At 40.6% G+C, this 16,116-nt stretch overlaps 1 protein-coding gene across 3 annotated transcripts in view; it reads left to right on the top strand.

Annotated features, from left to right (window-relative positions):
* dock2 (dedicator of cytokinesis 2) overlaps positions 1-15,491 on the top strand; it is a 135,889-nt gene extending 120,398 nt beyond the window's left edge. For 2 of the 3 annotated variants that reach the window (XM_086221605.1, XM_086221606.1), the window contains 17 exons: positions 3,537-3,577; positions 5,423-5,513; positions 6,299-6,409; positions 6,897-6,986; positions 8,246-8,350; positions 8,778-8,919; positions 9,725-9,806; positions 10,001-10,085; positions 10,388-10,474; positions 10,561-10,737; positions 11,689-11,772; positions 12,412-12,549; positions 13,004-13,131; positions 13,607-13,814; positions 13,917-14,022; positions 14,528-14,676; positions 15,154-15,491. In XM_086221605.1, the coding sequence (XP_086077731.1) occupies positions 3,537-3,577; positions 5,423-5,513; positions 6,299-6,409; positions 6,897-6,986; positions 8,246-8,350; positions 8,778-8,919; positions 9,725-9,806; positions 10,001-10,085; positions 10,388-10,474; positions 10,561-10,737; positions 11,689-11,772; positions 12,412-12,549; positions 13,004-13,131; positions 13,607-13,814; positions 13,917-14,022; positions 14,528-14,676; positions 15,154-15,216 (1,887 nt within the window). In that variant the 3' untranslated portion in view covers positions 15,217-15,491. Of the gene's footprint in view, positions 1-3,536; positions 3,578-5,422; positions 5,514-6,298; positions 6,410-6,896; positions 6,987-8,245; positions 8,351-8,777; positions 8,920-9,724; positions 9,807-10,000; positions 10,086-10,387; positions 10,475-10,560; positions 10,738-11,688; positions 11,773-12,411; positions 12,550-13,003; positions 13,132-13,606; positions 13,815-13,916; positions 14,023-14,527; positions 14,677-15,153 lie in introns of those variants that run through there. The other variant, XM_086221607.1, reaches the window with a different exon arrangement.
* Positions 15,492-16,116: the final 625 nt, after the last annotated feature.

Below are 16,116 nucleotides of genomic sequence, written 5' to 3'. Positions count from 1 at the left end.
CAGAACTTTTTGATCCCAGTATGGGAATTACTTTGTTAGGCTGCACAAACAGAGTTCGTAAAGAGGAAATAATTGTTCAGTCTTTCGTGATTGAAGTCCGTGAAGAAAGTGCTGGGGTATGAAGTCCCACAGTAACAGAGAGGATTACATCCCACACAGTTACCAGTCAGTAATCAATGCATGAATATTCATCCGTCTCATCCAGAAAAGCAGAAAAAATTGCAACGTCCTGTAGACGCTCTGTTTCTTTAATCTTTTCTCCACCAAACTTACTTTATTGCTGTTGTGTTTATTTTCAAACTTGAATTTTTCTGTGATGTAATTGCAATAAATGGAACAGTTTAGATCTCTTCCCCCATCAGTCTCTGTTGCCATGACCCAGCGCTTTTCACTCGGCGATTTGTTCTTTGTCGATATTCTCTACAGGGATTAAGTTGCTGTAGTCGCCATGCCAGCCCCTCCGGCTCGCTTCTAGTAACAGCTAATTTAAAGAGTAAGACTGTTGCCCATTCTAAGCTATTGACACAGTTATCTTTGTATTTTTTTTTTCATTTTCCAAAAACAAACAGATTCCGCAAATCCTCCACTCACTTCAAAAGTGAGTTCCCTAGATTGCAAGGAGCCTTAACCGAAGGCACTTGTTCCATTGTGTTTTTGCTGATGCTCAATAAATCTCTCAAAAACCCCAGCATGTGGTAAAATTGGCAGAGGTTTCTCGGATTAACATTTATCGACACTAACCTTGTGATTCATGTGCTTTACTTTGAAGCCCACACCAGAGAGGTGTTGAACTCAGACAAAACCACACCCACATCTATAAACTCATGGTTAATTCAAAAACTCATGTAAGAAGAGACTACTAAGTCAGTTTGTTCCACAGAGTCAATTATGTCATCCAGACTGAGCGAGCAAAACAGACTGAAGATGAGTTCATTCTGAAACACTGATTGTACGTCTCGTCTTTCATGCCAAGGTCTTTGTATTTCGTTTGCACTTTTAATTTGCGTGCTGATTGATCAAAAGGGGAAAAGAAACATTGGTTTCTTCTTTCTGTCTGCGTGCGGAGGCTTGCATCAGCTCTTATCTGTTCCACATCCTTATGTGATCTCCTCCACAGTATTCCCAGGTTTCATAGTGGATCCCACCAAATGATCATCTCCACTGCAGATTAAAAGTGTTTCATATTTACAGTTTTGATCGAAATTCTTTACCAGAGTATTTATATTTCATGCTATTTTGGAGATGCCAACATTAAGCAGGAGCCAGTAATGATGAATTGAATTGTGTGTGATTGTGTCTTACATTGCATTTTCTCCAGCTAAAATACTGAAGCCGCTTCCACATGGCTACATTGTGCAGCCTGTGGCAGGTGCCCATTAGCTATTCTCTTTCATTCGTTTGGCCAGCAAGAAAAATCCCTTCTGCAGGCTAGCAGGCACTAGTGCACTCTCTTATCCACGCCACCCAGGCTAACTTCACTTTGGAAGCACACACAATCACGCTGGCATTTGCTTTGCTTCCTCATGCAGATGCACTTCCTCATGGACACATTCAACATTCACACCCTGAAGCATACAGGCACACACAACGCTCATGCTAAAGTCACTTCTTCTGTCCTCAGGCTAAATGCTCCAGTGAAGGCTCCTGGCTTTGTTTTATTCTGTATTTTGTTAGACATTTTAGTTGTTCAGTGATATTATTTGCTACCAGAGGCAGCCTCAGCTATGTTTGACTGACAGACAAGCAAGACTTGCACCACATTAATATACTATGTATTCTGTCAACTAATCTATCTCAAACACAAACAAACCTGTGCACAAGAGGGTGTGGTGTGGCTGAAAACAGAGAGGGGTTACAAAGAGAGGAGGTCTGAGCCAAGTCATTGACATCACAGCAGCTCTACTCTTTCACATGGACCCTGTCTTGATTAAAACAGTTGGTCTCCGTGGCAGCCAGCAGCATGCAGACAGGGTGGAGCCAGCAGAGGTTCATGCCACATATTAATGCAAATGCAAAGCTTCCTTAATTGCAGGTTAGCTGCAGACAGGTTAGCTCTTTGTATGTATGTGTGTATATGTATGTGTATATGTATGTGTGTATATATATATATATATACACACACACACACACACACACACACACATATATATACATATAAATATGTGTGTATGTATATATAGATAGGTGGATAGATGGATAGCAATAGGTACATGTTATCACTCTTGGTAGAACTGTTGTGTCACAGTTTGAGTAATTATTTCAAACTGTCAGTAGTTGGTTTCAGACAACATTTATTAAAGAGATTAAGTGTGGATTTTCATGAAACAATGTTTATTTTTGTTAATTTGATTAAATGTAATTGTTTTGCTGTTACACGACACTAAGTGCTTCTCATAGTTGCAATATCCTCATTCCACAGCAGAAATTTAATTATTTTCAACATTTAATAAAGGCAGTTGTTTAGATCATTCTTATGTTGTGCTGAATTTAGCAGAAAGTACTCATGCATGTAATTTGAACTAAACCAACTCTAATCTAATTAAATTTGTCATGAAAACTAGACTTAAATTTTTGTCTCAAACAAACAATAATCAAATTTAAACAATTGAGACTAAAACTTCAAGAGATTTAAACAACTAAAACAATGAAACAATAATAGGATTACTAAAATGTGACTAAAATTAATTTACATTTAGTCAAAAGACTGAAACTAATGCAAAATCTACTGCCCAAAAAAATAAGAACTACCAACAAGAACGCTACTTATGTCTTCCCTTCATATTCATTTTTGTATACAGTATACATATATTCTGTAAGATGGTGTGGGGAGTTTAACAGCTGCCACTTTGGTGTTTTTTCACTTTAAACAGATGTAAAGAAGATGAAAATGGTCTGTAGGATATTTTTTTGCCGGGTCAAAAGATGTGTCAAAAGCCACTTTAGTGAGGCGCCATGGAGCTTAATGTTGATGGGCAGCCTCCAGCAGGGAATCAGTTGACAGATGGTAAACACTCTGATGCAATGATGTAGCTGCAAAAATACACACAGGAAAACACCAACATGTGTACAGTATGTTTTGCTTCAAAGGGAATCTCCCTGGAATTGAGTTCTTCCTTTATATTTGTTTGTCTGTGCATGTCTCTTCGTGTCCAAATTCCGTGTATCTCTCTCTCTCTCTCTCTCTCTCTCTCTCTCTCTCTCTCTCTCTTCCCCCCTTCGAGTTTATGTTTATGTGTTGACTCCTGCTGGTGATGGAACACAGGGTTACATCAGTTTGTACCACTCCTCTGTTCTCTGTCATTAAACTTCATTAAAATGGGAGTATGTGCAGTTTAGCCGACAAATGAGAATACACACACACACACACACACTCACACACACACACACACACACACACATACACACACACAGCTGCACTGACAAACACAGTAACACAAATACAATACTTAGAAACTTGCAGTCAATGCAGTTCTTCGGGATGATTTGAAACTCACACTTGTGGACTAGCACTAATCTGAATTCTTGTGATTTTGCAGAATTTTTACAAGGACATCAATCGAGAGGGAATGTATATCAGGTATTTACATGCTAATCTGTCATGTTATGCATTGAAATGGTGCATGTCTATGTCGCACACGCACGTGTGTATGTGTGTGTGTCTGAATGTGTGTACACGTTTGTCTGTGACTGCATAATCTGACAAGGGATTATATGCGTCCCACTGAATTAATGTCAAAATCCACAGGATCAGCTCTTGGTCTGACTAAGGGGGAGCAGAGAGAAAGAGAGACATGATGGGTGGGCAGGGGGGAGACAAAGAGAGACAGAGGAAGACAGGATGGAAACAGGAGATGGATTACAGATCCTGCCAGGTCCCACTGTGCATTTCTGGCGATGGCCTATGGACATAATTAGTTATTTGTGCGTGCGTGTATATGTGTGTGTATGTGTGTGAGAGACAGACAGACAGACAGAGAGTGAGACACTCAGGTGCTGCATCTGTGGAGCATGGGAGAAGTATGGCTGGCTCACTTGTTGACGTTAGCAAGCAAACAAACAAACAAATGGGATGCTCAAAATATTAGGAACACTTCACAGTGTAACGTAACAAATAAAACAGAAATGAGTCAATTGATTATTTAATTTAATAAACAAATCAAATAGAATAATTTTACTTAAACCTAAAATTGACAAAAGTATGGTAAACATTTTATAATAAGTGTAATGCTTGGCAATGCCTCATTAACTTTAAGTTAACAGTTAATGTGTTGGTAATATATAAAATATTATAAGATGTTTTTAAAAATTTAAAAGACTGTTAATAAAAATGTAATTACCACATTATTATTACTACTTAGAGTCTTGTACACATAATAAAGTGCACGAATGGTGTTAAAGCCTTTAATAGTATTAATAAATGGTCAATTATGCTTAAGACACACTTATTCTATATGCTCATATGTAACTACACATATATTCTTATTAATGCTCCCTTATTATAAAGTCTAACCAAAGTGTGAAATAAAGGCTGTTTCCTTTCATATTGTGGGCTGTGCACACCAACAAAGTACCTGCAAAACGTGTAGTTTCCATTGGTTTTGATGCAGTTGGAGAATAGATTGTGTCTTTTTGTTGATCCATGTTGATAACAGCACTTGAACAAGCCAATATGTTTTCCAGATGAGAAAAGCCAGTGAAAATTAGGTTAAATGAGGTGAAAAGATGACAACTTGCAACACTTAGGTGGACAAAATGAACAATTGACCCGAGGGTCATATAGAAACGTACAAAAGTCATTGCTTTTCATTTTTGTCATCAATGCCTGAGCAAGAAAGTCAAGCCTCTGGCCATGTGGCAAAATGATGTCTCCAGACAGAGAGGGAGATGGATAAACAGACACATAAAAATCAGAGCTGAAGCAGTACAGAGTAAAAGATAGCCTGATGTGTAAAACCTCCTGCAATGTTTTGCTCATAAAAAGACATCGAAAATTGTGCTGTTGAGTGTGTGAATTCCTGTTTAGTCTTATAAACAGTTCAGTGCATGTTTAGTCTGTAAAAGTAAGTGTGTGTGTGTGTGTGTGTGTGTGTGTGTGTGTGTGTGTGTGTGTGTGTGTGTGTGTACAAGACACACTCTTGATTATTGCTTCAAGTTGCCCAACACTGTCATCTAGTGGAATAATTTACAAGTTGCATATTAAATGAATTTGACCTCTGTTGCTGTGTTTGTGTGTGTCTGTGTGTGTGTCTATGTGTGTTCTTGTCTGTGTGTGTACTTCTACCCTGTGTGTGTGTGTGTGTATGTGTGTGTTCTTGTCTGTGTGTGTACTTCTACCCTGTGTGTGTATGTGTGTGTTCTTGTCTGTGTGTGTACTTCTACCCTCTGTGTCTGTGTGCGTGTGCGTGCGTGTGTGTGTGTCCAGGTACCTTTACAAGTTGAGGGACCTTCACCTGGAGGGTGAAAACTACACCGAGGCTGCATACACACTGCTGCTCCACTCTCGCCTGCTCAAGGTAGGACACACAGGCATATCAAGTCGAATAGCTGGACCCTTTCCTCTAATCACCCGTCTGCCTGCCGTGAGTGATAAAAAGTTTTGTATTAGCAGATAAATGGTTGCTAAGTTGCTGGCCTCTAAATGATTAAGCTCTGGGGTGAGTTTATGGCAGCTACTCTGGCTGCATGGGGGATTGAAGCGAGCCTGTGTGTGTGTGTGTGTGTGTGTGTGTGTGTGTGTGTGTGTGTGTGTGTGTGTGTGTGTGTGTGTGTGTGTGTGTGACCTCTTTTGTCTCCTCTCTTTTATGAGGAACTGCAGCACATAGAGAGGAGCAGAGGCCCCTCGCTCTACATCACCCTGTCTCTCTGTCGCGTATCATTACATCATAGCAGTTGAACTCTATAAAGTGGTTTATCATTTCCATTCATCTTCACTGTTAAACCTGTCTTACCCAATTGACATTAATGGAAAGAGTGGGCTGCAACCTACTGTGTGCTCTAATCCACCACCGTATTATAATAATTTAGGAATAGAATACAGTGTCACTTAACAAATAAGGCACTGTGCTGCTGTTGCTGTGCTCCTGCTGTTCAGGATTAATACTGATTTATGAAAACCTCTCCTCAATATCATGATAAATGGGACAGTAAAAACCAGAGGTGGTCCGTCGGCAGCTTTTTTTCTTTGGTGTCTGCAAAAGAAACAAAACTGTATCATTAAATATGTCTCACTTTTTTGTGTTTTTGTCCTTCCAACCATAATTTTTGTCTTAACTTTATTCCTTTCCAATCTTCACTCTAGTGGTCAGATGATATGTGTAGCCCCCAGATTGAGTTCCAAGGATCCCAAACACAGCGGCAGCTCAAAGAAACGCTCTACGACACCATCATCGACTACTTTGACAAGGGCAAGGTCAGCACTGGTTTTTAGATTGTCTCTGCCTCAAATTTAAAATGCGCTGTTTATCAAAGGTGTCCTTTCTCAGACAGTTAAGTTTCTACATATTGTCACAAAATTTCTTTCACAGAAAAAGGGAAACAGATTCTGTTAGCAGGGATTCCTTTGGGTTTCAGCACATGCGTAAAATCTGCATGAAATCCACAGGCATTTGTTTGGGATAAATTTACATTTCTGTATGACACAGTCAGTAGCTTCTCATGATCAGACCGCTGGAGTCATGCAGCCTCTGTTCGGTTTGTTGGTGTCACATTCATTTGTATTCTTCGTGAGTGCTTTATGCTCTCTGAGGCAGTCATAGAAATATTTCCCTCCACTCTCCAGAGACCTCGAAATGGAGATTTTTCTGAGATATATTCCCACCACGGCAGCTGCTGCCGATTTATTAGCAGAGGGTGTAATGAAGGACTCTTGTGTTTCTTTCTTTGGTGTTTGTGTTTAGATGTGGGAAGAGGCCATCACTCTGTGCAAGGAGCTTGCTGAGCAGTACGAAAATGAGATCTTTGACTACGAGTTGCTCAGCAAAAGACTGGTAACGACTGACAAACCTCCATCACACTAATTGTGATCTCACACATTTGTGTCTATATTCGTCTATCAACCTTTTCTCCCCAAATTTCCTTTAAAGTGTAGATACTCCCCTGAGCAGGATGCTTTAAGAGAGAAAATGTATTTGATATATTCATGTTTTATACTTTGCTCATTATCAGATTTGTTGTAAACATGTTTTGTATAAATTGAATATTGATCGGCTATGTAATTTGGTTGTGTCTTTGGCATTTATACAATAAAACTAAATGTCAGCAAGTTGTCAATCAGCCAAATTCTAAATTACAAGTAGCAATAAGTCTTCAACCTCTGAAACTATCCATTCCTTCCATCCATTTTCTTCCGCTTATTCCTGTTAAGGGTCACGGGGGGGCTGGAGTCTATCCCAGCGGCTTTCGGGGGAGAGGCAGGGTTCACCCTGGACAGGTCGCCAGTCCATTGCAGGGCCAACACATAGAGACAGACAATCATTCACTCTCACAGTCACACCTACCATCAATTTAGAGTATCAATCAGCCTCGTCCTCTCTTGACGTCTTGTGGGAGGAAGCTGGAATACCAGAGAGAACCCACACAGGAACAGGGAGAACATGCAGACTCCACACAGAAAGATCCTGTGCCCGAGCAGGGACTTGAACCCGGAACCTTCTTGCTGAGAGATGACAGTGCTGACCACTGCACCACCGTGCCGCCCCTCTGAAACTAGTGTTCCTAATAAGCAGTTTCTCTACCACTCTTCAACATTACCAAGGATTCAGCACAAGCATTCATCCCCTTTTATAAATTAATACTTCTTTGACACTTCAAATCCTTCTTTTAAGTCAAGTTTTGTCAAGGAACTCTGACTTCTATAATTACCGTATGACCTCAGAGGGGCGGTGCTCATTGCCAGTCACCCCTGACTTCAAACCTCTCTGAACCCTTCCTGATTTTTTTTCTTCTCTCGAGTAATGACATGACATTCTCCCCATCACCCTTCCCCCCCGTCTCAAAAGACAACTCTTTTTTTTAAATAGAAGGCTCTTTCTTAAATGACTGCAGCGCTGGCTCTCTGCCTTAATTCATATGGTTATATAAATGAGGAACATTGCACTTGGATGGCGTGCAGCTTATTATTATATTCATCTATTACCCTCACAAGCCCTGCATACTGCTGAGGTCTTTGGCACAAGCCGATGAAAATGCTGCTCATCTGACATTGTCCCCCTGGACGCGTCCTCTGTCCTTCTCTTTGTCTCTGCAGGAGAAACAAGCCAAATTCTACGAGAACATAATGAAGATCTTGAGGCCGAAGCCAGATTACTTTGCAGTGGGCTACTACGGACAGGGTTACCCACCGTTCCTCAGGGTTTGTGTTCATGTTGTTCCAAAGAATATTCAAATTCAAATTTAACAGTGGCTCATTTTCTTTAAGCAGCAGTGACAAAAATGTTTTGTACTGCTGTCAGCGTGCATGCTAGTAAGAACTGCCACAGTGGACAAGTTTCTAAACACAACAGCTAGGTAAGCAGTTGGCAGACATAAAAGGACCTTATAGGAACACTGGGACACTGTAACATTTAGCAAATGGTACTGTCGAGCATTGACTTTTATTGCTCCTGTATTCATTGCAATTGTTCATCTGTGTTGGAAAGTAGCAGGCAGAGTGTCAGAGTTTTCCATGTGAGCAAAATAATAGACTAGGAATCCTTTCCACTGGTGGTGGTCAACAGATTTTGTTCATTATTTAATGACCACTGTCGTTATTAAGACCAACTCATTTCTCATGGCTTCAGAATAAAGTTTTCATCCACCGTGGGAAGGAGTATGAGCGCAGAGAGGACTTCCAGAACCAGCTGATGAGTCAGTTCCCCAGCGCCGTACGCCTCAACACCACCACCATGCCCGGGGACGATATCAGGAGCTCCCCAATGCAGTGTATCCTCCAGGCAACCCTCAAAGAAATACGGACTTTTTGCAAAGATACATCACTTTCAAATGTTATACATCTCAAAGCAAATAAGCCTCACATTAGAGGACCTATAAACCACAAATACAAAAACAAATATTCCTCCATCTGCAGCTGTTATTATCAAATAACCTGCCTTGAGAAAAGAAGCCACTAACTGGACAAACTTCCAAATTCCCCAAATTTCAAAACATATCCTCAAACAAGATAGGAGTCTGTTAAAAACAAGAAAACTATCAAAATGCGGTAATATTCTTTTTTTTCTCTTTGTAATTCAAATTCCCTTAGAGACTCTCATTTCAGGTCTCATCCCTAAAGTATTGTCTTTCAGTGCTGGTTTACTTTTTGATAAGAAAACTCTGTTGGATTCTGGATCCAGAGGAGACTGTCTGCGTTTTTAGTCCACTCTTTATCTCCTAAAACTCGCAAGTGAGAAAAGGAGAGTCGATTGCCAAGTAACAGATTTAAACGTTGATCACTGACGCGAGGTCGCATCCTAACCTGAGATAAGACGGGAGGGAGAAAGGCAAGATAGGTCTGAAGTTCCTGAAGTTAAACAAATGTTATTCTGTGTGTGTGTGTGTTTATATATATATTTATATTTATATATATATATATATATATATATATATATATATATATACAGTATATATTCATACTGGATATGTCCATTTGTACAAACACTGAATGTAAAAGTATTGCTTTGATTCGATATAATTCCTCTTTTACATTAAAACCCATCATCTAAATTGATTCCTAAGTGATGTGGAACAGATATCCAGTGTTTCACTGTCCAGCCTGTCCTGGAGATCCCTCCCCGCCTGAAGAACAAACCAGTTCCTGACCAGATTATCAAGTCTGTGCTGTTTAATTTATCATTGCTTCCTTCAGTCTGAACGTCTTTGAGATTATAGAACAACATGAACTGTGAATGTCTGTGAAATGAAAACACAAAACAACATGAACTGTGAATGTCTATGAAATTCTAGAACAACATTAACTGATTTGGGAATTTTGATAACGACGCATTTTTTCTCTTCCATGATACAGTTTCTACAAGTCCAACTATGTGCAGCGTTTCCACTATTCCAGACCAGTGAGGAAAGGACCTGTAGACCCCAACAATGAGTTTGCTGTGAGTTTTTTTTTAATGAAAAGATTTATGAACAGTGGGACTCTGAAAGCCTCTGAGGTTTTTGTATCCAATGTATTTCATTGTTATCAGTTCCTCCTCTTCTTCTCTGACAGCAGAGTAAAGCAACTGTATATACGATAAGACTTAAGATTGCACTTTAGGATTCCGAGGCCCCTCGGGTATTTGTGTAATATGGGATTGTACTATAAGGTATATAGTAGGAGTTCAGACTTTATTGAATGGTATCACATTATAGATTACAAGAGTGGCATATTCATCTCCTCCTCTTTCCCCTCTTTTAGTCTATGTGGATCGAACGTACAACCTTCACCATTGCCTATAAGTTACCAGGGATCCTGCGCTGGTTTGAGACTACTGACATGAAACATGTATGTCTGGAGAAATGCCCCCCATTATACATTCCCTTTTCCTCCACTTGTTCATCCCCTTCTCTCTGCCGGTGCTCTGTCTCCAGACTACTTTGTCTCCATTGGAGAACGCCATCGAGACCATGGAGTCCACTAATGAGAAGATACTGACCATGATCAACCAGTATCAGGCTGATTGGAGCCTTCCTATCAACCCTCTCTCCATGCTGCTCAACGGCATCGTGGACCCAGCTGTTATGGGTGGCTTTGCTAAATATGAGAAGGTAAAACAACATCATAGATCGGAGTGTGAATGAGACCACCAGAGTAAAGCTGAATTCTAATTATAAAGCAGGGATTTATTTGGAGCTGGTGACTATCATCCAGGGGAATCTGTCAAAACATCATAGATTGCAATGAATGTCCATGAGAAAGTGATTTATTCAAACACGAATGAACAGACAAATACAGCAAACACACGGGCTCACGAGAGTATTTGGGATGATCTCAGGGAACAGACAGGAAACAAGATGTTAAACACTTAAAACAATAAACATGAAAACAATAAAAAAAAAAAAAGTTGATTCACAAGAATAACTGAGCTCCATTAGATTATGCTGCAAATACTATGACAAGATCAAAATTTACATAACGAGGTGTAAAGATAAGTTGATCTGCCAAAGTGAACTGACAGAAACTGTGACCAGGAAACTGCTGAGCACATTCAGGGACCAAAATACATCCCCATCACTGCAAGAGGAAGAGTGAAGAGTGGAGTGGAGTGGAGGGATAAAAGAGTGATGAGGGAAGAAGGAAAGCCTGGTGGCATCATTGGCTTCTTCAATACTGTAATATCAAGTTCATTTGGAATTTATAATGAAACTCCCCCACCGAAACTTCATAATGATCAACCAGACTCTTATAATAAAGAGGGGTTTTTTGCATTTAAACTTGCTCTTCCCTCAGTGAACGTTCAATTTACCCCATCAAATGTTACCTGATCTTAAGAGACATACTGATGAATCCTTGTCTGCCGTCCAAATGACATTAACTGCAATGAACTTATTCGTCTGGTGTCATCATAACTTCAAATGCAGCGTCATAATAACCCTCGTGGGATGTGATCAGTGAGCTGATGTGAGTTAAGAGAGCAGTTGCTAATTTACAAGCTGCCTGAGCTGGTGAAACTGTAGCTGTGACTCCTTAAATGAGTTTTTATATTTCCTCGGTATCAGGCATTCTTCACGGAGGAGTACACTCAGCAGCACCCAGAGGACCGAGATAAACTGCTTCGTCTTAAAGACCTCATTGCATGGCAGGTACTAAACACGCAATGCTTAAAAAAGTGTATTTTTCCTGTCAAGTACCACAAATCGGTGTCATGAGCTCACGAAGAGTTGTCTTACTTCTTTGCGACTCAAAATGCAGGACGAGCCTGTCACGTCTATTTACCGCTAAGAACAAGTCAACTCTCTAAAGAGGTCTTTTCTCAATCTCTCAAGGGAATCCACATCTTCTTATCCAGCTGCATGCTCAGTAATCCAGAATGAATTTGATTGGAGCTAATTTTGAATTCACGATGAGCTAAAAACCATTAACCAGTGTGGAGGAGTGTGAGTGAGTTGGATCAGTTGAATAGGTCAGCTTACAACCGACACCTGGGAAAGAAGATATGGATTTTTCTGGACTATACATCGGAAAGTTTGCGACCAGACATTTTCAGGCAACATTTTTGTTGCACCAGCTATTGTTAGCCCTCAGTCACTCTTTCTGCACTCTGGAGTCACACAGAAGTGAAGCAAAGAGGTTTTTGTGAGCTGGAGACAACTATTTGTGAGTGCCTGAAAGGTGAAATACACTCTTGGGGTGAAGTATCACTTTAACACCTCACTTTTCTTTCCTTGTTGGCTGGTTGATCATCTTATTAACACAGAAACATGTCATTTTTGCATGTATAGATCCCATTACTCGGTGGAGGAATCCTCCTCCATGGAAAGAGAGTGACTGATGATCTGCGTCCATTTCACGAGCGCATGGAGGAGTGTTTCAGACAGCTGAAGAAGAAAGTGGAGAAGGAGTATGGAGTGAGAGAGCTGGTAAGACGTAGAGAAGAGGATGTAAGACGAAAGGAGAGAAAGTGGGTGATGTTCTATTCTGCGAGGCTGGGCATAGTTACTGTGGTACGGTCGCCTTAATTAAGCTGCAAATGAGCTGACCCAGGCAAGTTTTAAAGATCAAAGTACTCATAAAAGACTCCGAGGAGAGTGAGGATATGGGATTCATTTTTAAAATATCTTTACAACCAGAACAGGGTTGGAATGCTCTGACTGGGGCTAAATATGGTCATTAACTTGTAAATAGACTCAGCCCTTCAGGAGAGATTAAACTAATGATGAGTAGAATTTATAATATGCTTTATTTCAGAGAAACGTCACTGCTTTTTACTTTGTATTCACTAGGATTATTCCTCTGCTTTGTTTCACTGTATTATCAGTCTTACCAGTGTAGTATTACCCTTTAAGGATTGTTCCACTCTGTCTTTTTCTCCAGCCGGAACTGGACGAGAGGAAGTCCACTCGTCCTCGCTCCATGCTCCGCTCAATTCGGCAGTCCATCATCTCCATTTCCTCATTGCAGGGGTCAGAATGTGGGACACCAACTAAGATCCAGGAGGACAGGTAACACACACACACACATACACACACACTCATGCAGTTGTTTTTCTGAGTGCAGGCAAATCGGATGTGTTGTTTCATATCAGATCTTGTTAACAAGTGATGAGATTCATTGTGCCAACCTCTCTAGAATACACAAACTTAACGGTTCATTTTTCATGGCGAAATCGGCTTTGGTTGTATTTCAAAAGACAATTTGAAATCCTATCTGAGCTTCCAGACTTGGTCATCATCCTAAGAAATCTAATTTGAATCAGATTTCATACCATCTTTTATTATTTGGATTAAATGTGCAAAAATCCTATTTCTTTTGGCTCTCCAGGCTGTCAAAATCCATCTGGCTTTTTCAAAACGACAGATTGGGGCTGGCAGTCGGATCAAGGCTGTAGTGTTTTTGCAGCTCTAGAACACTGTAAGATGGCCTCATCACTGCTCTGTGTAACTTTATGATGATGATCGAACTCCTTCCTCCTGTCAGGGACCTGCCCCCTGAGTCGCCCATCTCTTGGACCTCCTCCCTGCCTCACTCCAGCGGCAGCATTAGTTCGTGCACAGTAGAGGATGTGGTCATGACTGTGGGCACTACAGAGGTAAAAATGAGGAGAAGTAAGAAGAAGAAGAAGAGGAGTAGCATGATCTTTATCTCAGAGGAGAGAGAGAGGACCAGTACTCTGGACTGCAAGCGGGTAAGAGTGAGATCAGCGGGAAGAAATAAAGAGATGAAGGGATGTTGAAGTATCTGAGTGTGGAGGTATTGAGCTCTGTGTGTGTTTTCTGTCTCCCTCTAGCTGTCCAAGAAACAGGAGTTCCGCAGTGACACCAACTTGTCTGAGCCCAATGAAGCAAATGTGTCATTGACCAATTCAAACTCCAGATCACTGCCTGCCATTACAGGTGATACACATTGTCCCCTCACTCCTACGGATTTGCACTCAACTCATGACCTGAGAGGTTGCACTTGCACATGATAAAGCCACGCACACACACACACACACACACACACACACACACACACACACACACACACACACACACACACACACACACACACACCTCTGTGGTGTGTTGCAGTAGTAGCCTGACCTCAGTCTGATATAAAGTGACAAGTCTGTAGTGTAGGTTGTAATTTTTCGTTACATCCAGTTTATATTTCACAGTTTCACTTCCAAGTGAAGCGCGTCCAACCACAAATCAGTAGTGTTTGAGCTGGCCAGCTCAGCCAGCAGCAACTGCGTTGTTAATACACCACTTCTTACAACGGGCTGCTCCGCCTCACTGAACACACACAATGTTGCCACAGTTCATCAGAGGAACAACACAAGGCTGGCTTGAGAGAAAAGCAGGATGTGTTTGTGTGACCTGGTCATCAGAGTAAATCCTTCACTGTTTCTGGCTTCAGGGTTGTCCTTGGCCGTGGTGGGTGGAGCAGAGGAGGTGGACACCATCAGATCGAAGAGAGACCGTAAGAGCACGTCTTTCTGTGCCCCGTCTGACCGAACAGCAGACAGAAGATCGAAGGGCGTCATTAGCCTCATCTTCAAGTCCAAGGTAGAAATGACCAAAGGGTTTCATACAGAGAAACATATGATTGACAGTCAAGACAGTTGAAGTGGTCATGAAGTTGATCAAAACAACTCTCACATTTGTATGCTAAGCTAACATTTAAATTTTTCCTCTTGTACAGAGCCAAGCCAGCTTTGTCCCTGTTGTAACAGACCTTATACTGAGCTAAGCTCTGTGTTCAACATATATCCATGAAAAATTCCTTTGACATGATACATATAATTATGCTTAATTTTCCATTTTACAAATGAAGCGATTGGGAAAATGCAGTATTTTAAAATAGTTGTGATTAGGTTGTAGTTTGTTCACTTTTCGTTTAGGCTAAAAAAAAGAACTTGGCTAGGGTTAGGAAAAGATCATGGTTTCAGTTAAAACTACAACGCAAATGTCCTGGTTTCTCAACCCAAACACGGATTCAACCTGGATAAAAGGATTTTTTTGTTTTTTTTTTTGTCTCAACAGAGCTCCAAAACAGAAGATGTGAAGCCTGGAGATCCCACCAAAGACAGTGACAATCAATTTTGAAATTTATTACTTTACTTTGTCATTTATTTAACAGATCTGATGTGAACCTGCTGCCAAAACCCCAAAATATGCACCCACCCACCTACCCACTTCGCAGCGTTCTCACTGTTACTGTTGCTATAATATAATTGATTTTACCCATCAATAAAGGCTGTGTTTGTCGAGTGACCTTTTCCTGGTAATTTAAATGACTCCCAGAGAAGCTAAATGCCATCTTACAGCTTTTCAATCAATTCAGCTTCTACGAGATTGAGCAAACACAAACCATCTCACCGCTGTGCTTGATTAAAAAGCTTCTTATTATACAGCGCTCAGTGTTGTTGTGTCAGACTGAAGTTAATGGGAATATAATCCTTTGATAAAGCAGAAAGGTTGCCACGTCCTCTCAAGGGACTTTCAACAGGAACATGCTGCCAAAAAACCACTTGGCTCTAGTACAACAAACAACGTTCAATAAATTCAAATGTAACAAAGTCCAACAACATGTGGCAGCTACTGTACAAACAGTTGCTTGTATTTTGAGGATTTTTTTTTTTTCCAGAGGAATCATTATTCATATTGTACATGGTTTGGAGCTGGCTTTACTTTTAATGACATTCAGCGCTTTCCTGCTTAAAAGGTAGATGAAAATCTGGAGAACTACCCTCCTTTTGGGTGTAACAAAACCTAGTTTAATGTCGTATTTTTAAATGCCAGCTTTTGACATCAGCAACTTTACATCAGAGATTCAGTAGGCAGATATATTTTATAACTCCCAGACAGAGACATCCTTCTTCCTGTAAGATTAACTTCTCATCTAACTTTTAACAAATTAGAGCTGCTCCTTTAAATTCATTCAGAGCTACATTTTGTTTTGTTTTGCTTTTTGCAAATTTAGAGTCTGAGCAATCATGTCAAGTC

This window comes from Aulostomus chinensis, chromosome 13, assembly GCF_037954235.1.
Source record: "Aulostomus chinensis isolate RoL2024-O1b breed Wild chromosome 13, RoL_Achi_v1.0, whole genome shotgun sequence".
Lineage (NCBI taxonomy): Eukaryota > Metazoa > Chordata > Actinopteri > Syngnathiformes > Aulostomidae > Aulostomus > Aulostomus chinensis.
Note: the sequence above shows the minus strand (reverse complement) of the source record. Positions and strands in the feature narration are given on the sequence as shown.